We start from the raw sequence: 22,689 nt of genomic DNA, 5'->3' as shown, positions 1-22,689 counted from the left end.
GGGGGGCTCCATGGTGGGACCCCCCCCCAGCAGCCCTCACTGAGCCCCCCCACACTGTGTAGGATGAATTGGGGTTATCCTGCACCAGGACCCCCCCCAGCACCTCCAACCAGCACAGGGACCCCCCCAAAAAGCCCCCCCCCCAGCTGGGGGGCCCCCACCGCCCTCCCCTGGGGTCACTGCAGGGCTGGGACCCCCCCCCCGGGTGCTGGGGCAGCCGCTTCAGCGCTTTTCTCCCCAAAAATGCTCCCCAAAGTGGGGGGCAAGGGGCAATTTTTGGGTGTGTGGGGGCCGATTCTGCCCTTGGGGGGGGGTGAGGGTGGGGGCACGGGGCAGGATTTGTGCCGGGGGCTGCTCCAGGCCCCCCCCTGCCCATCACGAGCCGGAGAGGCCGTGGCGGCACAGAGGCCGGATTGAGCAGGGAAGGAAAAGCATCTCCGGGGACGTGACCGGTGTGATAATAGGGCTGGGGTGAGCCGAGAGGGGCCACGGGGGAAGTATTTTGGGGGATAGGGGGGGTGCGATCCCCTGCCCACCCCGGGGCAGCTCCCAAATCCCCCGCGTGCCGCCGCCAAGGTGCGGGGACGTGGCCCCGTGCGTCCCCAAGCGCCCGTGGGGACACAAGGACACCACGGTGATGGGGACACCACGGCATGCGCGGGGACAGCCTGCTCATGGGGGGCATTTTGGGGTGCTGAGGGGGCTCAGCCCGTGCCCACGGTGCTGCTTTCCTCCGTTCGGGTGTCCCTGCAGTGCTTCGAGGCCGGGCAGGGGCCTCGGGGCGGTGACACCCACGCGGCCCCGCGAGCACCGCGCCTCTCCGAGCTGCTTGGGGAGAGCCCGAGGGTCCCCAAGGTCACCTCGTGTCCTCCAACCCACCAAAAAGACCCCAGCAAAAAAAAGACCCAGCAAAAAGACACCGGCTGCTCCCACACCCTGGTAAAGGATGCTCAGAGCAGGATGCTCGGGGCTCAATTTGGGTGCCCCCCGTGCCCACCCTCGCTCCCCCCCCCCAGCGCTGCGCCTGGCCGGGCTCCCCGCAGCACGAACAAACCCGGCTCTGTCCCCGCTCAAAGGGGGATTGAAGGGGCTGCACCTGCTTAATATTCCCCGCGCTTCCGCCCCTGAATGCACCGGGGGCTCCGGCGCGGAGCTGTTTCCAAGGGGACCGGGCTTGGGGCCGCCGAGGGCAGCGGCAGCCGAGGATGAGGATGAGGAAGAGGCAGCGGGGACCTGGGTGCTCCCCATGGGGCAGGGGATGAGGATGAGGTCCCAGTGGGTCCCTGCTGTCACAGCAATGGGCTCGGCCATGGTAGAAGGGGGTCTGGGGGCGAGGACAGGGCTGGGAGGGAGGCGTGGGGCAAATTTTTTAATTGCTGGGTGGCAATTTTTTAACTGGCAGCCCCAGCAGTGCTAAAAACAACCCAGGGGCAGGACAGTGGCCGAGCTGCCAGCCCTAAACCCCTGACTGATCCCAGCCCTTCCTGGGGGATAAAAGGGGATGAATTCAGACACCTCACACCTACCAGGCACCAGCCAAACCCCGCAGAGCTGAGCTGAGCTGAACATTGCCATAAACCTAGGACAGGAGCCGTGCTTGGGGTGTAGGAGCAGGGAAAGAGCCTCAGGGCTCCCTCTGAGCACGTTTCGATGCCAGGAGCTGCTTCCCCGGGGTGCTGGAGCTGCTCAGACCCTCTCAGGGGCTGATGAAGCCATCAGGTCCCCAAAAGGAGCCATCAGGTCCCCAAAAGAAGCCATCAGGTCCCCAAAAAGCCCACCTTGGCAGCAGGCTCAGAGCTGCTCGCGCGCAGCCCGGCTGCGGGCAGGGCAGAGCTCAGGGCTCATCCAACAGCTCTGATCTGCAAAGATTTACAGAAATAAAGGAAAATAAATCAGCCTGAGGAAAATAAATCAGTCCTTACGAGCAGAACGGCACCCTTAGATCCTGCGGGCTGTGCTCAGCACCCTTTGCCCGCTCACAGCACCAACGAGTGAGAGCAAACCCAGCCCGGGATGGTGCCAGCAGCACCTCGCGGCCCCTCCAAGCTGCAGAAACCTGCACGGGGCCCAGAGGTTTGCAAAGGTGGCACCGAACACGCTGCACTTCAGAAATGCTTCTCAAGCTTCAAGGCTTTCCTTTGGTTGCTGCTGGAAAGGAGGAGGAGAGGATGAATCAAAGGCGCCGTTGAACGGCGAAGGACGCGGAGCGAGGACAGCGCTTCGCCCAGCTGAAAACAAAGGAGGAAAAAAGCTCAGGAGGGCAGAAGTGCTGAGCCCCACCGGTGGCTGCTCACCTTCCACGGGTGTTTAATGACCTCTGTGGCTCAGGTTTTGCTTGGTCTGAAGGAGAGAAGCCAAAACAACAGCGAGAGCCGGGTCCAGAGGCTGCAGAAAACCCTGCACGCACCACCCCGAGCAGCCTCCAAATGCTGCGGGACCAAGGCTGCCTCCGCTTCCCCGTGTCCTCTACTGCATCCTGGGCTCCTCTTGGGTGAAATGGATCCTTGCTGTCTGAGCTGTGGGCCCAGGTCTTCCCAAATCTCATCGTCTGCTGCTCCCGACCGCCCTCCCCACGGCTCCGCTCAGCAGCAGACTGCTGGTTTTGGCACTAGCCAGGTGGTTCCCAGCACGCTTCAACTTGGAAGGGGAAATAAACGAGGGGAAATAAATCCAAATTCACCCCAAAGAGGCATTTCCGACCCTGCACGGTGACCCCCAGGCGGGAGGAGCCCCCCAGCAGCCTCTAACCAGCAGGGAGCATCCCTGGGGCTGCCAAAAAGGGTCCCCGAGCCGTGACCCCTGGCCAGAGGCTTCAATTTCCAAGCAGATGAGGCATGGAGAAAGCACAGACAATGCACAAAGCTGTTCCTACAGAGCTGGGAAGGGAGCAGCAGAGCCACAGGGGCAGGGGGGCACTTGGGGAGCCTCTTTCCCCTGTCCCCGAGGGCTGGCAGCACCCTCGGGGTTATCCCGAGCAGCTCCGTGCTCGTTGCTGCCAACCTGGGGCTGCCACAGCTTGAAAAGGAGCTTCCAGAGTCGCCAAATCCTTCCTTTTAGTTTCTCATGGGAAAGGAGGAGGAATTGGAACAAGGAGGACAGCGGAGGACAATGCGCACCCTCAGGCTCCCCAAACTCGTTAGGTGTCCTAGCACGCAGTTTTTGCTTTAATTCATTTTTTTTTTTTTAAAAAAAAGATCTTTTCAGGAACCACACGGTGGAGCTGGTATTGCCAGGCACGACAAGAGCAGCCAGGAGTTTGGGGATGTTGTTAAGATGCAGAGATGGTTCAGGACGTGGCGTGTGCGCGTGTGGCTGTCTGGGCTGCTGCCCCACCGCTCCTCTGCGAACCCTGAGCGTGACGGAGGTGTGAAGAGGAGCAAAAATTCACTCCAAATGTGCCTCCCTGTGCTGTCCTGCAACAAAGGAGGAAGCCCCAACCTCTTGGTGTAACCGATCCCATTCCCCTGGATGCCTCCCAGACCTTCTCATGCCTCTCACATCTCCTGCTTCTGTGCTTTTTGCTCTCCAGCTTCAGGGAACAATGGTCTGCACATGCTGCGTGCACGGAGCCGGGGTGCCCTGGAAGAAGTGCCATTGTCAGAGGAAAAGCAGTTCCTCAGTTAATTGCAGATATCATTGTTAATTGCAGGTTATCACTGGGCAGATAACCCCAGGCTGGGCTCCCAGTTCCAGTTTAATCAAAGGGCAACCCATCCCGGCAGCCCCTACAGCCCTGCAGGAGAGGACAGAAGATCTGAAGGTTGAATTAAACAATTAACCGTGAGGCTCGTGGAGGAATAGAGGGCAGGTGGGACCCTGCTAGGTCAGTGTGCCCAGTCCTCTATTGGAAACGCCACCTCTGAGCAGTTCTTTCAGGTGTTTAATTCAGCCAGGGATGTGAGCGTGAGCAGTTGTCCGAGCAGCGGTAGCACAGCAAGGGTGTGAGACAGCAGGAATCAAAAAGAAAATCGTCCTGGGCCTTGAATGCTGTTCTACCTCATCCACATTCATGAAAGGTTTTAAAATCTGAAATATTCCCCAGAGCAGATCGCCGAGTGCATTGTGAAGGGCCTTCACTCACCTGCCTTGCTCAGATGTCTCCCGGCTCGCTGGTACCAAGCTCTGGCTTTGTGCTGGCCCCGCCGTGGTTCGGACACGGCCCCAAACAGCCCCGAGTTGTAGCAGCAGCAACTCAGCAAATCCCCAACGCACACCCTGAGAAACCAGACTGCAGACAAAGGGGCCCGAGCTTTGTACAAAAAAGACTTTTTTATTTCACAAAATTGGGTGGCTGCGTTGCAGGAATAAAACCGGCCCTATACAGAGGATCAGGATGAAAAAGTCAGCACATGTATTATTTATACAGAAACACAACAGTGTCAAGAATTCAGGTACTCTGTAGGATCATCACTAGTACAGTAAAAAATAAGTCTCCATCTGGATCCTTTATATTTGAAGTTGATCGCGCTAAAAACAACCTGAGGTTATTCTAAACCGGACTACGGTCTGAACCAGAATCCCAACGCTCACCCCAAAGCCCCTGCAGGGAAAGGTAAGGTTGGGAAGGAATTTCCTTGGTGGAAGGTGGAAGGCGGGCGGGCCCTGACCGTTCTCTGCTAGGCACTGTGGATTCTTAGAGCTTGACAGTGGAAAGCGTTATTCCTATGCGCTGCGAGTATCGAGGCCGCAGCCACTTGCCCGGGCGTGCAGCCAGCCCAGAAATGCTCACCCCACGCTCAGGCACCCTCAGGACCTGATGAAGTCCAACCTGATGAAGTTCGTGTTGGTGAGTCGATGACCTGAGCGCTCCTCAAAGCAAAGCCTTGTTTTTAAGCCTGGTGACAAACGGGGTTCTGCGGGTTTCGGGTTATTTGGGAGACCCCTCGCTGGCCAAGCCTCAAAACACCACCTCGTACCCCGCCCCGAGAGCTGCCCTTTGAGTACAGGAGCAGTCTCCAGATGCTTGGCGTGAAACCTGCCCAGCCCTCTCAGTTTGGGGACAGGGCAGAGGTCCCGGGGCAGGCAAAGGGTTCCTTGGAAGCTGCTGGTGACTGCAGAGCAGCAGCTCGGGGCTGTCTGAGTCCTGCATCGTACCCACAGGACCGCTCCAGTGGTCTCGTTCAGATCCCTCCCAAACTTTTCCCTTGGCCACAACCCCACCGACAGCAGCCTCGAGGTGGTGGGGGAGCAGATGCTGTGTGCACGAGGGGCTCTCCTGATCCCGATCCCGCAGCAGCTGCCCTCTGCCCACGCCGGCTGTCGCAGGAGGTAGTTCTGGCATTCGCACCCCAGCCACCCCAACCCAATCCCGTATGCTAGCACTTCTTTGCTACCTACTTTTTTTTTTTTTTTTAATTTTGTTCATTTTAAAAAGTAAAAAGTATATGCTCCAAAAAGAGGGACTAAAAATCGTGGTTTTTTATTCCTCAGTTGGCTACTGTACCAAACTACTCAGAGGGAAGGTTCAACTACCACCTTCAAAGGCAAAAGAAAGGTAAAAACTGGAGCAAGAAAACTCCTACCGTTGAGTGGTTTTATTCCAATTGATTTCCTCCTGGCTTCATTCGCACTGGATCAATATTTTCTTTAATAAGTTAGCGAGGCAGCCCCAGGACTCAGCTACTGTCCTTAATGATCAGACACCTCTAATGAACATGGCTGGCATTCCTGCACCTTCCGTGCTACAGCACGCCCTTATTTATTTTCCTTTTCAGCCCAAAACGCTGGTTTAGCATCCGATCTTGATGCTTTGCTCGTTCTGCCTGGAGAACCTGAAGCACGAAGCCACAGGTGGATTGGGCACGTGCTGCATCCTAAAGCTCAGTTAATGCCTCCACCTTAAAAACTTCATTATTTTTTTTTCCTATTTTTTTTTTTTCTATGCTTCCCAGGAGAACCCAAAGCTCAAAACACCAAGATGAAAGAAAACCAGAGTTGAGGACGCTCCGGAAGGCAAGAAGAAGTGTAAGGGGCTTCCCACCAGCAACACGGGAGCATCGCTGGCGTTTCTGATCTAAAGATTTCCCAAAGGAATGCCAAATCCTGACGGGCTGCGAGCGGAGGGGAGCAGGGGAAGGAGACTGTGTGTGTGTGTGCTTGTACACGGGGATGTGTGCACACACACACAGCTGGGGCAGGTGAACAGGAGGCGAAAGCCCCCCGGGGAACAGAAGGTAACTGAGGAGTTATTTTTGGTCACCACTATGCTGCTGTAGAAGTTCCTTCTTCCTCGACTGCTTAGGGAGCTGCTGAGGCCGGCGGGGCTCCTGCCGGAGGTGGGGTCACCCCTTCCGCTGGTGGAGGCGGCTGCGCAGGGGGGGGATCTGCAAGGACAGCAGAGAAACAATGAGCTGGGTGCTGCACGGCTGGAGGAGCACTGCACGCCCAAGTGGCTGGCTCAGACCAGCCCCAGGAATGACCACGGCTGCGGCTTCCCCCCCTCGAAGCATCACAGGAGCCCCCCAGCACGTCTCATCGCGCCTCTCCTACCCCTGAGCACTGCACGGGCCCTGTGAAAGAGGGGAAAAACCTTCCCCGTTTGCATAGGGAAGATGAGAGGCGTGCAGCTCACGGGGTGGTGAAGTTCACATCGTGCAGCTTTCAGAGCTGGAGTCCGAATTTCTCATCGCCGTGCTCGAGCCTTTAGACGCGGCCCCGTGCTGTTTAAAATAAAATAGTTGGAACAATGCACCTCACGCACACACAGCCCTGCACGCCGTATGTAGGTTACAGCAGAGGAATCCACAGCTGCAGCAAGTGGAAGGGGAGAAACGAGGTCCACAAAAGGCCAGCTTTCGTGCGCACGGAGGAGATGCTAATGGAACATGACTGAGTTGTTTAGTAGGGGAGGGAAAAAGAAAAAAAAAAAAAACAGAAACCGAGGTAGAGGAAAAGAGCAGGCAGGAATACAACCTGACATGAGATATTCCCAGAGGTAGAGGCTCAGAAAAATGGAAGAAAAAAAAAAAAATAAGGAAAGCTAGAGCACCGGGAGAATAAAGAGCAAGGATCTGCACAGAAATAGCATCCGAAGGAGAAGTAATTCATGCTTATGCTGATTAACACCAGTGAGTCAGTACTCCTCGGCAACTCCCTTCAGCTTTTGGAGCCCAAATGGGCAGACTTCTCCCAGTTATTTTTTGCCAGAGGTACTCAAAGCGATTACAATCCCTGGCTGGGTGGTGACAGCAGCGAGGCAGGCCAGCAGCTTGTCCCAGGCTGCAGGTAACGCGGCTGAATTTATCGAGGAAGTCACCGCAGCATCCTTCTTGCACCAGCCATTCAGCTTTCCTTCTACTCTCCGGGTTTGGCCACAATCCTCATGCTCATTCAAGTAACACCCACACGGTGGCTACTGACTTGAGCTTTTTTTTTTTTTTGGCTGGCGTAAATCGACTTCATTTTCAGGGTATTTATACCATGTAAGGAACGTTCCCAATATACTTTTTTTTTTTTTTTTAAATTAGTACTTCCTCTTTTTCATTCCACAGTGCTAAGTTGTCAGTTTTTATATTCTGGTCTATTTAAGGATTTAGCTGGAGTTTGTTCGTGAGGCTCTGCTGTGCATTCTCGCAGACTTAGCCGAGAGAGGCTTCTGACAAAGACTACAAAGCCTTAGCACCATAATGAATAAAATAACGGATGTTATAAATAAAATAAAGGACAACGGAGTACGTTTGGATGCCTAGAGGGGAGACGAGCACTTAAAGCTTCAAGCACACCTCGGGAACCAGTCTTTGGCTGCCAACACGTAGAGATATTCTCCCCGCAGCACACGAAGGGGTTTTCAACCACGGTGACTCTTCCAGCAGCGAGGCAAGCCACAGAAAAGCCACACCACGCCACGTACAATCAAAATGTTACTGGTGGAGATCACTTACACATGCCGTTGGGAGCTGCTAGAGGAACGCGGGGTCCGATGAGGTTCCCTGACATCGGCGACATGCCGGGTGGGGGAGGACCGCCGCCGGCCGGGTGGATGTTGGCCGCCACGCTGGGCATCATCCGGCCTGGCATGGGCTGTCCAGGCATCATCGAGCCGGGCCCTGGCATCTGACCTGCAAGAGCATCGAAGAGACAAGGTGCTGAGACGTGGAGAAACACGGATGTGGGAAGAAAACAGCCCAGTTGTTCACCGAGCAGTGAGAAAAGCCGGCCTGCACACGGGAGCAGGAAGAACTCCTGGGCACTTGTCATCTCTCAAAAGCATCAGCAGGAGAAGCAGGTGGAAGATAACAGAGCTCTTTACGTGAAGCCTTGCTGAAATGGCATTTAATATCCAGCCACACAAAGGCACAGGAAACAAACTGCTAGAACAAACGAGACGTTGAATTAAGAGCACTTGATGAAAAAGAGCAGCCACGGAGCCTAATGGATTAATTTAATGGGAGAAATTAAATCATTTAATTAAAAATTATACTGGATAAGTATTTCCACTGTTAAAAAAAACCTACTCTGACGTGACGGAGGTTCCAATAAATCTCCTTTGCTTATCAGCTCTGTAAGAGACCTTTATGTTTCAGCAGCGTAAAGGAACTGTTAGGACCGCGCAGCTTTGGACACCAAAACTTGCTGATTGCTGCTTGAAAGCCTCATTTGAAGAGATTATTTTGTGTAATCCAATTACATTTATTTTTACATATATACATAGTTAGTGAAGCAGCTATTAGGCAGGGGTTGTAAAGGCTTACTCTGGAGGAGCACGCTTTACCCCAAAACCCAGTGAAATATTTCACCATTTACGTGAAACAAAGCCCAGTGACAACCCTCCAACGGGGAAGGCTCTGAGAACAGGACATAAAAGCATCACAGCAGAGAGGCAGGCTGTCCTTGCACAACGGCAAGGCAGGACCAGGGGATAAGGGAGCAGCACTTGCTGCTGAAAGCTGACCCAGTGACAGCCCCGGTGCCCAGGAACCCAACACACCACAGCTCGCTGGCTTCGTACAGCCCCGATGCCAAAATCACCCAAAATTCGTAGAGACTCGGAAGCACTGGACCACAAAACACGACACGGGAGCTCACGGTCACACAACAAGAGGTCCAAGGACCAAGCTGATGCTGCTCCATCGCAGGAGCAAGACCAGCGCGCCTGCAAGCAGCAGATGTGAAGCTCTGTGGAAACATCCAATTTCTCAAACACAAAATTCACAAAAGACAAGGACTGCGTGTTTATCCCCAGACACACCGTCGCTGGTGAGTGGCCTGCAGCGCACACCGTGGCATTTCCATCACTTCTTATTAAAGAGCAGCAGCCAACCACAAAACCTGCCCGCGTTTGAGCCTTTAATCTCTCTTATTTTGTTCCTGCTGGGGACAAAGATTTCCTGCTCTGGTGATGGTGAGCAGGTGACTCGAATCCTTACTCCTCCGGTCACCAGCATGAAGAGGAGAGGAAACGTGGGGCATTTCCTAACGTTACACTGCACAACTTTGTCCTCAGCCTCTCCATGCAGAAAGATGCAGCCCTTGATGGTCTTTGGTGGCCCTCAGCTGACTCCAGTTTATCCGTATCTTTCTTATACTGGTGGGCCCAGTGCCCCAGATGTGTGGTCTAACAACATGCATGGTCCAAGTCCTTCCAGGCTCAGGCTTTGCGTTTGTCCTCGCTGCGTTTCGCAAGGCTCCTGCTTGTCTCAGTCCTCCTGCATGGCACCCTGCCCTCAAGCACATCGACACGCAGCGCTCAGATAGCCGAAGATTTAAGCAGACTTGGCAGGAATTTACTGCCACGGGCATCGACGCATCTGCTTTGGTCCAGCTCACTCGGGGTTGAGGAGTGGGCAGAAAGGGCACGGCAGGACACGGCAGGCATCACGAGATCAGTGTCACTGAAAGCAGCAACCCAGCACAGCTTGGGAATCAAAGATGTGGTCATCCAGTCGTGCTACAAGTGGGGCAGGAGCTCCAGGATCGGTGCTGCTGGGTTTACACCCACAGATCCTACACCACCCTCCTCCAGAGCTGGAGGGATCAGCACAAGGCTGTTTTGTCTCGGTTCTGTATCAAGGCAGAGCTCAGAAACCTCAGCCTGTGGTTATCCTACTGCATACAGAAATCAGCACAGCTGGGAGATGAGGAGCAGGCAGCTCTGCACCATCCTGCAAGGCTGTCGATGTGCAGAAACCGATGTGGTGGCTTCTGCGAGCTCGGTGGTAGCAGGTCAGCTCTGAAGCGTTGCACGAGGGCAGCTCCTGATCTGCACGAGACAGATGTGGGCACTTCTGACATGCCTGGCGTTACGTGATGACCTGTGGCACTGCAGTCACAGCATACGAGAGGACAGCTTGGATTTCAGTCGTTGAAAATTCTGTTAAAACACTTAAAACAAAACCAAGAGCCTGCATCAACAGCCACCTTCATCTACCCAGAAGAAAACGAGATTTGTTTGGCCACTTTGCTCACCGATACCAAGCAAGCCTCTTCTCTTCACTTGTGAAATGTCCTGGCTATTGCCAACTCAAAGGAATTACTTTCCAGGAAAGATTTATACCCTACCAGATCCAAGGCAGCTGCACAAGCCTCTGCGCTGACCCAGTACACGTACAAACCAAGCCACAAACTACTCGTGAAAAGCCAAATTTGCCAGAGAAGGGAGAAACTGGCCTGCCAAGCTTAAACACTGGCACAACGCGTCCAGATCTGGGTTAGCTCACACCAGCAGGATCAGCACTGCTTCTGGCCACGTCCCCATCCTCCCTCACCTTGACTCAAACGTTGTGCTCTGGAAGGAGACAAGACAAGGACAGCCGTGCCTGGTGCGCCACAACGACGTTGTTATGCTGGGAAGAACTCTAGCTTGAGCACATCTTTATTTTTTAATGAACTCTTGTGTTTTCAACTGCAAAAAAAAATAATGAAGGGGAACAACTGCATCTGCAGACATCCAGAAACAAAGGGAGGCTACCAAGCAGGCACAGGGCAGCTGAAACCACGGTGGCAGGTCTGAACCTGTGCCAAAATGAGAAAAGGGAGACAGAAGAGCCCAGGGATGCAGAGGGCTTTGCAGCAAAAGGACAAGACACTCACAGGTACGGGGGAAGTTATTCACTGGCAAAACAAAGGCTGATGGGGGAGAAAAGTGGAAAAAAATCAGCACATCCCAGAGGTGTTTCAGAAGACCAGGTAAAGCCAGGAACTGAGAAATCCCGTCTGGGAGCTGCCCTTTGACACAAGCCTGAAACTCTCCAAGCACAATTTGGCTTTCCTCCTTCGAGCACTGCATGCCTGCAAGACTCTGCCCATGCAAATGAAATGATTAGTACTGGAAAGCCTCGTCTGAAACACCCGAAGCTGGATCAGGCTTACTGCATGCACAGGGATGCTTCACATGAGGTCGTAAGCACCAATTAAATCAACTTAAAAATTTGTTTCTTTGTAAATTCGAATTGCATCCTTACTCCAAATCTTCTAACAACACTCGCTGGCAAGTTCCGGCTATCTGAACCGAGGTATCTGTCAGTATTTTTCTCTCTTGGAGATTTAAAATTAAGTGGCACCGCAGTTTTTTCCCATAAGCTGGAGAAGAGTGTGTCTGAGTACAGGGCTGGCTGGCCATTCGTCGCCTTTCTGATGGGATAAGCAACGATTTTGTCTTAAAATGAGCTTAAGGTACTTGCAGAGGAACAATCTTATCACATAGAGAAGTCCAAAATGCTGAATTTGAGCAGTAATCAAGCGATACCCAACCAAACTGGGATTAACAAAGGGGAAATTACTACTACCACCATGGCAAAAACGAAGTGCCATTCCTACAGAGATCATATGCTTTTTCATTTCACAAGAGATACCGCTTCAAGACAGCAGCTCAAGCATAAAACGTGGAAGTGTGACCTACATAAGGGGGAGAGCTTAAAAAACAGCAGACGCAGGAAGAGATAAAGCCAAAAGGTTCAATAAAATGAGATTTAGCGGACTAAAAAAAAAAAAAAAAATCCTTTACACGTTAGAGATTGGAGACATTTCCTAATGCCTGCTCCGAAGCGCTCCACTATCACCAGACTGCCGACTGCACATTCACGTTAGAGCGAAGCTCACGAGGAGCAGTTTTTGCAGGATCTCCAAGGTATTTATCTCAATTAAATAAGCCGCTACCTCTATTAAATCAGCTGCCCGAGGGGCACTACAGTGGCAAACACCGAGGATTTTTGTAGCATTCAGGGTGTGATGCACAGAGCCCGAGCTGATGCCAGTCCTCCTGCACACCTCTGCTATTTACCACGTAAAGCAGCGCTACGTGAGGGCATTTCCCCTTTCCGTGGCCAGGATTTCAGAGAAAGCGTTTTGAAATCCTGACGGGGGAGCAGGCAGACAGCAGCTCCGGGCACGCCGGCTGGCTCGCCGCAGTGCTGCGAGACGCGCTCCTCCTCGCCGCCAGCAGAGCCCACAAGACGCGGCAATCCACGCTCCGACCGGCCTCTCCTTCAGCACGTCCTCCCCCTACACGCTGCAGCAGGCAGTCCCGTAGCCAAGAACTGTGAATAATTAAGCACAATAACTCATTTCGCATCGAGTCTCGGGGGAGAGGCTGAATTTCCACTTGGCTTGCACGCGGCGTTTCTGGCGCTTCCCTCCAGCGCGGTGCGTTCAGATGGATTCGATGTCTGGCCAGGGAATTGGTGGGCTGTGTGGGCACCTCCGAAAACCTGGGCACACCACAGCGGGCTTTGGGGCCAGCCAACAACTCACCACGCTGCTCTGCTCGCCTGAAAAACCCAGTGTGAGATCCTTTGTCGAGAGGCTGCTTCGCGTGTTACACCAGCAAGGACAAACCTCACGCACAGCAGCACTGGGAACCTTCAAATATTAAGGTTTTTAATATAAACTCAATAATACCGCCTTGCAAGGAGCTGGGAGCTGCTCAAACTCACCGGGGAAGCTCTGCAGATGTTCAGCACAGTGCAAGTCAGCAAAATGTCATCTGGCATCCCCAAGGGGAATCGTGGTCCCTTGGTCAGCTCGTTTCCTACTCACGGCACCCTTTGGACACCCAGGATTTTGCAGGTGATGTGACACAGGCTCTAAAGAAAGGCTTTAAACCTGCCTGCCCTCATGACCAGCAGGGCAAAACCATGTACAAAGTGCCCACTGCACAGCCCCACAAACAGCCTTCAGCATGAAAGCAGAGCAAAGAAATCGAGGTAAAGTCAAGGTAAAAGTTCACGCTCGTCTCCTGCCAAAATGGAACCAGCACAACCGCCTTTCCACGACACAGCTGGGAATCTGCCACAGAGCATTATCTGGCTTTAATAATGTTTTTGTGCTACCAACCACTGCTACACCTTACAAAGCCACAATTAAGCATGGATTATGGCATTAGGGATGGATACCACAGACCTGTTTCCACACGTATTACTTTGCTTTCCTATCGTGTCACGACCCTCTGCAAGTCCTCTGCCAGCAAGCTCGTGATGTGCAAAAAGGAAGCACCGACAGCCCTTGGAAAATATTTACCAGAAGGAAGCGAACCCTAAAATCCTGATCTGGACAAAAAATATCCTGTGATTGTAGCCAGTTCAGCAGGGAAGAGCAACTAGTAGCTCATTTTTTATTTTTATTTTTTAAATATTTCAACAAAAAAATGTGGAAAATATATTGGGGAAAAATGCTATAAAGTTGCTCATCAAGTCATGGTGGAAGGTGCATCCTTACCTCTTTATTCTATTTCTGCTTTGGGTCGGAAATGATTTAGTAGCTGAAAATCCACTCTGAAGGGAGGAGTTAACGAATCCCAGCTATTAGTACACGCACCTCCTCCTTCCTCCAAGAACTGCAGGTTTCTCACAGCACACACCACAGGCATCACTTGGGCAAGGTACTTCTCAGTATTTAATGGATAACCTGAACACTGAGCAACCTATAACGTGCTTCAGATGATGCAACCAGCTGCAAGGCCAGGAGCACAGGAAAAAAATTGGAGTTTTATTTTACATTCTAATTACGAGGTGCATTTTTTCAGTGAGAAACTGGAATCCAACGTTATTTTTCTTTATTTTAAATGCCTTCCAGGGACAGGAGAGAACAAAATAAGCTCACTCAAAATGAAGTTAAGAGTTGTGGTAGTCAAAAATGTAGGAAATGGGTTAACAACTTGTCTGAAAACAGTGAACAGCACCACAGAGCTGACCAGGACCTGGTCACATCCAGGTGCCGAAGCACAAACTCAAGGCAGCCAAGCTCAAAAGCCAGGCTGGAGCAGCAGGCACCAAGCTCAGCTGAACATCACGGCAGACACAGCAGAGTCCTACTTCGAATTTTCAACTCCAAGCTGTGTCTTTTCAACCATCAAGCTGCTGCTTGCTCTGACTAGCTAAGAGAGGGCCCAGCCTGCCGCTGAATCCAGAGGAGCTGCAAGCAGCGACTTCTTTCTTCCATTTCTAAACGCCCTTCAGACCTTTTCATCACTTTGTTTCCTTGCCATCTCTTCAGCTTACGTCAATCACTTTAAAGACATTCGACTCAGCTTTTTCTTCACGGTCTGCTGACCCAACAGTTACACTTTTTGCCACTGTTAAGGTCAGAAACCTGGCTGGTAACACTGATGAGAACCAAGGCCTGGGGTCGGGCCCACGCAGCTGCAGAGGGAATGGTGAAGGTGTCTTTCCCCCTCAGGGCCTTGCTGCTTCGCTTTATTCACAATTAGATTTTGATAACTTGCCCACTGGCAGGTCCAAGTTGTTTGGGGATTTTTCTCCAGTGCCAAAACTGAGTGGGTCAGCCCCTGTGGAGCTGCCAGCCGGCCCAGCGGGCAGCGGCTCATCAAACAGCCTCCAGCAACCTCCTCGTACCTGAGGGAAGGATTACTCCACGTCACGCATCACTCGAGTTCCTTGAAGTGTCCACTTTCAGGGAAGCAGGTTATTAATGGACAGAAACAGAATTTGGGTACAAACCTGATTGTTTTTCTTGCAAAAAGGATTTCAAGCTCAGCACCGGCATTCAGCACACTGACAGCTCCGAAGCCTGAGGTTCACCAATTCGGCTAACACTGACAAAAAACAGTTCTCAGATTTCTTCTACATGTGTGTCTCGGCCCTCTCTAGCTGGGACTATGTCTGCTAGGTGAGGTCAATCTATGTAAAAACCCTCCAGAATTTCAGATCTCCACCAAGACACCAGGAGACTCCCCTGCAGGTACACATGAAGGGAACTTCAGGCACAGATGTACAGCCAGTAAGGTCAAGTCCCCCAGTTTCTTTCAAAGGACCCCAAATTAGCAGCTGAGGAGCAAAATTTGTTCCTGATCTATGCATGAAAAAGCGTATCATGAAATTATCTTACTGCTAAGATGCCCTAAAAAATGAAGTTAAGGAAAATACATACATTACAATAGGAACTATTACAATAGGAATTCTGTAGTATTTAACACAGATTCAGCAGGACCAGTATGATGCAATAGTGGATTTTTCTTTCTTTTTTTTTTTTTTTTTTTAAATGTATACAATACGTGGTGTGTGCACATGCGAAATGCAATCGCTGAGTGCCTCAGGGTTCCAGCAGGATTTCTGGAGATCACAGCTTCGTGTCTGTCACATGCACCGCCTGCGCACAGACCCAGGCTGCAACGTACTGATTTGTGAGAGAAACCAAAGTCACACACCAGGCAGCTTAAGCTACCTAAACAGAAAGTCAGGTCAATCTGTGAGTTACCTTCTCCGAGGGCTGAAGCATCCCTGTTACCACAAATACACCCTGGAGTGGCTCAGCATGTAAGTCCTGAACTTGCTCGAGGAACAGCGAGCTCTTCTCTTTCCTCTCCTTGCCCTTGAGATATGCAAAGCTCTGCTGCCTTCAGCCAGCTCACACTGAAGCCAAGGAGCTCTGGTGCTATGTTGTGGACTTCCCAAGCGTCTCTAACAGAACTAGAAATTTTGTTTCTGCCACTGAAGAGCCTGAGGAAAACAGACTATCTTGCTTTTCAGGCAGGATCAGTTCGAGATAATCTCGGTACAGAGGAAAGGATTTTGCCTTCAGATACTCCAAGTCTCCTATCTGCATTCTCACCTTCATAAAGATACCAAGCCCATGAACTACCAGGCTCAGTGAAAGGCAAGATTCACCTCCTCCCGTGCCTGCACGCCGACAGACGGCACCAGATGCTTCCCTCTCAGGGAGCCTGCAGTGCTGCTCCTTGTCCATCAGCTTGCCACCCTCTAACAGGAGGGGGGAGTCGATCTATTGACTAACTTTAATCAAATCTGAAAAAGAGATGTGCTGACTAATTAACACAGTACCACACTCCGCACAGTACTCGCTGGAAGGGATCACTGGAGATACAGAGGGCCTGGCTGATTATGATGGGGCTGAAGTAATAAGGCATTATGTGAAGCAGGGATGCAAATATATCAGAAATCAGGCTTTATTAGTCCCCTAGTGAATACAACAATGCATTTAATCTTGTTACATTTTCAGCCTCGATAGCACCCTGTAAATAGGAGCGGGTCTAATGATATGCAGTATGATTCCCCCTCCCTTTACACTGTTTTCAATTTGCCCTTTTTCCATTTCACAGAATGTTTCTTCATTCCACTAAATGAACAAACTGAATTGCCAATACAGCATACAACAGACAAATCAAGCTACAGCATTATTTTAATCTAAAAATTATAGCATATTTTATCACATCCCCATTCTACAATTCCAGAATTAACTTTTTGTCCACAAGTGCTCAATGAACTCGCTGACCCTGACCTCTTGAGAAGGCAGCTTAAGCATCTAGATCACAGGACGACTCTTATCTTCCCCTCCAATGGGCATTGCTCTGCAGCTGTTGACTGAATTGTTTTTTTGTTACTGCTGAGATTCACACAATTGGATTTGATGCCTCACATTTCATGGTCATCTGCAAACCCTGCTAGTTTACTAAGCACTTTTGCTCTTTTTCAGAGCATACATTCAACAGAGGGCTTTTCCAAACTGCCCTTACCTCAGGCTTTTATTAAGGCAAAAACAATCTATTTTGCACTTTTGGTTACCATGTCTTATTCTTGATCACGATACTCTAAACTTTCCAGCTTCTTCAGCTACACAAGATCTTCTGAAAGATTTTTAGCTAATAACCAAATCAGGCCATCTTTTAGAATGGCTTTAGGTCAAGCATTTGACAACTGACAAAAGCTCTTCTTTACTGCAATCCAGTCTACCAGGTTCATACATTCCAGGTGGTGACATTCTACTTTAAATGATCATTTCAACGACATGCAAGTATAGCAAAGCCTTCAATTCTAATTCCCACAAACATCTTCACAGCACAAGTGCAAAGTCCCAATCCCTTTCAACATTAAAATTGTTTTAAGGTAAAACCACAAATGCTCTTAGCAACTCTGCCCCTTAACAGCAGGGCTATTAATTTTGCCAAAAAACAAGTAGTAGTTTTGAGTAAATGGCAGAAATACTTTGTACTCTCAGCGGATGTTCCTCCTTTTGTTAGACATGGTCACTTGGCCACCTAATTTCTCCATCCCTCGGTATTAGGAACATCTCCACCCTTGAACACATCTAAACCTCAACAGGACAAGTCCCTCTGCTGTTGGATCCAGCCAGGCTTGCCCTGAGCAGCAGGCTGGGCTTTCAAGCAATTTTCCTGACCAACACAGCTCTGTGATTCTCATCTCTCATCAAGCATAACTGAAGGGCAGAAGGCAGAAACCAAAGCCCTAAGTAGGGGGATAGGAGCATATAAGAATCAGGTCTCCTGCCAAATAAAGCTGCCTAAGGAGCTTTCTGCCTCTGTTTCTCATTCTTGGCCTTTCCCTTAAGTTTTTTACCCGATTAGATGTGTCATGAACTGGAGAATCTGAGGGAATGATTGCTGTTGAAGGAGCAGAGATCACTTGGCATAAAAAAGTCTAAAGAAATACAAACAAGCTCAAAAGCATTTGAAAATGATAGTTGGTGGCAGCTCACAAGCTTTTTTTTAAAAAAAGAAAAAGGAAACAAACACTTTAGAGGCTTGGAGTGAGCACTGAACTCCAAGCACAGAGCCCTCAGCCTCGCCAAGCAACCTGCTCCAGTGCTCGGGGATCATCACAGAAAAGGGTTTTGTTGCGTTGACATGGAATTTCACATTTTAATTTGTGCCCATCCCTGCCTGTCTGTCACTGACTGCAACTGAGAAGAGCCTGGTGCCCTTCTCCTCATTCCCTCCTATCAGGTATTTATATACACTGCTAAGGTATCCGTCCCTTCCAGTCCCCCCAAATTCTCCCCACACATCTAATACTGGGACATAAGCTCCAAAATGAAGCTGCACTACAGGCAAAGCGAGATTATCCCGAGCTGGAAGGGACCCACAAGGATCATCGAGCTAACCATTCCAGCAAGCTGCTTCCATTTTACAAGAAACACCATTATAAAAACACCACAGAACAGAACATCCATAAAACCTTGTACAATTTCATCCGGCAATACCTTTTCCTCTTATTTTAATCTACTCTGAGTGGTTACAACTAACCTCGGGGGATTTCTCCTTCCAATTCTTACCTGGCTGTGGTGGGTGGGGTGGTGGCATCTGGTGGTGCATCATTGGGTACGGCGGGGGCTGCTGATGGGGCAGTAGGCCTGGATGTGCTGGTGCCCCGAGCGGGTTCATTCCAGGCCCACCGGAGTGCTGGTGAGGTTGCTGTGGGTTTTGACTGTGCTGCTGCTCCATTTGCTGACGAGCCCTTAATTCAGCGTATTTCAGCTGTTCCATGTGGAAATTCTGGCGTTCTGTCAGCAACTGCTGTCTCTGCTGCTCTAACTACGTCAAAAATGGGAGAAAAAATGCAAAGAGAAGAACATAGTTAAGAACTACATATTTAAGCCATTTCAATAGGATCGGCATTTGATTAGCAAAAAATTTGCAGCAGTTTTTGGTAACGGGTACAGGCCAGCTTCCAGCCGGAACTGATGAAGTCACCTTGTTTTGTCCTAAAGAATCCCCCAGTAATAAAATTAACACGTTACTCGATAATAACTGTACGGGACACTCAGCCTCAATGCAGTTCTAGCAGTAACTGGACGTTTTTCTCTCAATCTTCTGCGTGTTGGAATGAGGAGAAATAAACCAAAGATATTCCAAGGAAGGACCAAAGATGCAGGCAGAAGCATTGCTCAGTGACTACAGGCAGGACCCTGATCTGTACCCTCATTGTAAGTGTAGGACCTGTGCACCCTGACATCCAAACACCAATGACTTGCATTACAGATGAGCATTATTTAAAGAAAAGCCTCATGTAACTTAGGCCAATTAATGTAAAAAGATTGCTTGCAAACTATATGGCTTCATAGTTAATGCCCAAATGAAAAGATAAAGAAGCTTCAGAAAATATTTCTCAGTATTTCTCAAGCATTTGTGCAGCTAGTTTACAAATTTTGAATGAGTGTTTAAGATTTACTCCATTATTTATCTGAAAAGCAGGTTGCCAAGGAGACTTCCACCTCGTGGAAGTTCTCCAGAAATCCCGAAGCTCCACCAATGCTTTGTGTTAGCAGTTTGACTGCTGACAAAACAGGGATGAAAACGAAATTCCACTACAGAGCACACATTCACCAGCAGAACCAGATGGGGACAGAGCTAATGAATAATACATGCTCCTTGTTGGGGGCTGTTTTGCAGCATGTAGGGACCACAATGTGATTATTCATGCTGCCATGATTCCTTTGTCCTTGACCAATCTGATACATTAGTGGGAGGAACTCGATAAAAAGAAGAGACACATACACCAATGGTGTAATTGTGCATGTATGGAAACAGATTCGGTAGGTGACAGGCGGTTCAGAAGAGAATTACTGCAAATGACCCGAAACAAAGGCTTAAGCAAGAAGAACTGCTACACCATACTTTTTATATTCTTTTACGCTCCTGCTTTGCTCTCTTCATGGCACCCTATCCTGCTACACCTCATCTAAGAGGTCAGAGCAGTCAAAAAATGCTTTTTAAAGCATCACCAAACAGCATCCAGCATCTGAAAACACACCTTGTACTTAAGAAAATTAGTGAAAACTTCCCTTTTACACATTCCCTCCCTTCAGGATGAGAAGATAAAGTTGTACAGAAGAAGAGAAAGGCACATAAATAGAAGTTATGGCACAAAAGCTGGTCTTAAAACTGGTGCAGAGCCCAAAATACCCTGGTTCTGCATTAGGTTCTTGCATGTCACTACCAGTTCCAAAGCAGGTTTACAGACTTCTGCTGTACAGATCAGAATTAAGATGGTAGTAAAAACGCATTTTTTGGGGGCAGATTACCAGTAATCTGCGTTCTTCAAACTCCATAAAATCTGCAGGTTAATGTCAGGCAAGAGTGAAGCTTGGCTATCTCAGCAAAGATGAGCGTGCTTCAGTCTGCTGCACAACCCCTACACAGCTCAACTCATTAAAGCCACCACGTGCTTTAGGTACACATTCATGAATACTACACTCCTGATGATTTTCAGGTTTGTAGCAATGTATTTTTGCAGTGATTCCCATTGGAAGGGCCTCTTACAAGTGCTTTATGTGTACACTTATGCAAGTTGTCATCGTACAAATTCCATCTTCAGAAAATAACTCCTCCCTAACAGGAACATTAAAGAAAAGCATTCAAGTGTGATTATAAATTCCAGGTCAACAAGGCTCCTACCAATAGGATCCTTGGGTACACGATCAGAATTAGCACTGAAATTACTTCAGGTTAAACACCAAGTACATTTGTTTTGCCTAAAACCTAACAGTCTTCAGTCTGTAGCACAGAGTTCTTTCAACACTTGGAATCACCTCACCTTTACTGTAACGAAGGCACCTTTACTATAATGCAACAAATAAGGAAATATGCATAGTGCGTAACAGCACTAAGGAAATTTTTGCTTTAATTATTCCACCAAATATCCATAGTGACAGGTGAAAAGTCCAAATTTAACTGCTAGAAAGCCAAGGAAAAAAAACTTGTATGCACTTTTTGAAAAGGAAAATGTCATATGCCTCAAAGTGGAAAAAACCCTGTCAGTAATAGAATATATCCCCCAAAGAAAGAAACCTACAGAGAACCTTTTCAGAATAGTTAGGTCCATTTCTTGCACTGCCAATCAGTGTCAGAGGCAGACACCGCACTGAAATGGCTGAGGATGCTGAGCAATCTAGAAATTCTTGCTGACATTCTGCTACAACAAAGGACCACAGTTCATCAAATTCTATCGATGTGATTAATGCCAAAACGAGGATGTAAATTCCATTAAATTCACATGGTAGGGCAAACATGAAAACCCCTAGAACTACGAGTCAATATCTTCAACACACCTGGAGTAATTGCCTATTGACAAAAATGAGCAAGCTAAACAATAGAAAAATGCAAAAATTGACTGCTCTCTGATAAAAATGAGTTTTTGGGTTATGTTTACAGTAGTCAGAGAAAAACTGCTTCTCTGAAAGCCCCACTGATGGAAGAACACTCAGTAATTGATGTGTAATCCAGTCACTGGTAGGCTGAGACAGCATCTCTCATATTATATGCTGATTTTTGGGATGCACAAGTCCTCAGTGAGATGTACTAACAGCGTTACAACACAAACCCTGCCTGAGATGCCCCATACGTGTTCTCTCGGGGTCACTACTTTCTGCAGCTGGCTAGACCTCAGTCACAATCTGTGCCCTGGCTACTGCCTCAGACTGAAGTCAAACGAACAATTTCTCTGCTTTACTTGCCCAGCTCCTCCTCCTCTGTATCCTCCGTATCGATCATGCTTCATTGTCAGGTTTGATACTCGAGCTTTGTTCTCCTTTGATACCTTTCTGTTCCCTACGAGCAATCACCCTTTCTCATCTCTTGACATTACACTTTCCTTCCTTCTCTTGCACCTGCTGTTACCCCTCCAGCTCAGGCAAATCCCTCATCTCAAAATAAGAAGCTGTTACTCCTGAGCATGTATCCTTCTGCCACTGCATCTCACTTTGAGGATTTTTTTTCCAAGAGCTACTGAGAATGACCTCCGAAAAAACGAGCTACCTGCTTAAAACCACACCTCCCATCTGAACTGGGTCAGGAATAGAAGGCAGACACTGCTGGTTTCCCTTCCCTCTAGGGAAGCAAGGTTTCCATCCATTTCAGTCTCTTTAGAGGGAAAAGCCATTCTGCTGTCAGTTATCATTCACGTCACAAGGCCTACGCACAGGCCCAGGTCTGAGTCCACACTCATGCTTCCATGACAGGAAAAAGGATCGGGAAGCAAATCTGGGATACTGCCAGTTTGCTGCTTATGATAAAAGGGAGATTCTGGACAGAGAAGGAGGGCTCAGACACAACAGTATGGGGTAATTACAAATTTGAGCTGGGGTAGAAAGAAATGACTAAAGGTCAGAAACAGCTGAAACTGCTGATGGCATGAAGTCTTTGGAGTGACTGATACACTCCAGAATTTCAGATTAGTGTCCCCACTACTTACTGCCTCTTTCTCTCTGTCCATAATGGTTTCCAGCTCCTCAAAATGGCGAAGTTTTATCTCCAGTTTCTTCATCTGTGTTTCCACCAGAAGGGCAACCAGGGACTTGATCTTTCTTTCTTCCACTGCTGCTAGGTGCTGAGAATAAAACACAGGATTTTGCATTATGTGCATTTCACAAAACAGAGCACTTTAAGTAAACAAATTACCAACTACCTCCGCACCTGGCTTTAGCCATTCTGTTCCACTTCTGGACAGAAAGTAGGGTGTCAGATTATCAACTTTATGCTCAGAA

The 22,689-nt window shown here is 49.3% G+C and overlaps 1 protein-coding gene across 5 annotated transcripts in view; it reads right to left on the bottom strand.

The window, feature by feature from the left end:
• Positions 1-4,250: 4,250 nt before the first annotated feature.
• SMARCC1 (SWI/SNF related BAF chromatin remodeling complex subunit C1) overlaps positions 4,251-22,689 on the bottom strand; it is a gene marked incomplete at its 5' end in the record, with an annotated part of 82,005 nt that continues 63,566 nt past the window's right edge. Inside the window, 4 exons of one of the 5 annotated variants that reach the window (XM_084507488.1) lie at positions 4,251-6,323; positions 7,881-8,057; positions 18,481-18,739; positions 22,398-22,532. In XM_084507488.1, the coding sequence (XP_084363614.1) occupies positions 6,238-6,323; positions 7,881-8,057; positions 18,481-18,739; positions 22,398-22,532 (657 nt within the window). In that variant the 3' untranslated portion in view covers positions 4,251-6,237. Of the gene's footprint in view, positions 6,324-7,880; positions 8,058-13,653; positions 16,197-18,480; positions 18,740-22,397; positions 22,533-22,689 lie in introns of those variants that run through there. The other 4 variants (XR_014688929.1, XR_014688930.1, XR_014688931.1 and 1 more) reach the window with 4 other exon arrangements.

This window comes from Aythya ferina (assembly GCF_964211825.1).
Source record: "Aythya ferina genome assembly, chromosome: 2".
Taxonomy (NCBI): domain Eukaryota; kingdom Metazoa; phylum Chordata; class Aves; order Anseriformes; family Anatidae; genus Aythya; species Aythya ferina.
The sequence above is the reverse complement of the archived record's forward strand: the minus strand, read 5'-3'. Positions and strand labels throughout refer to the sequence as shown.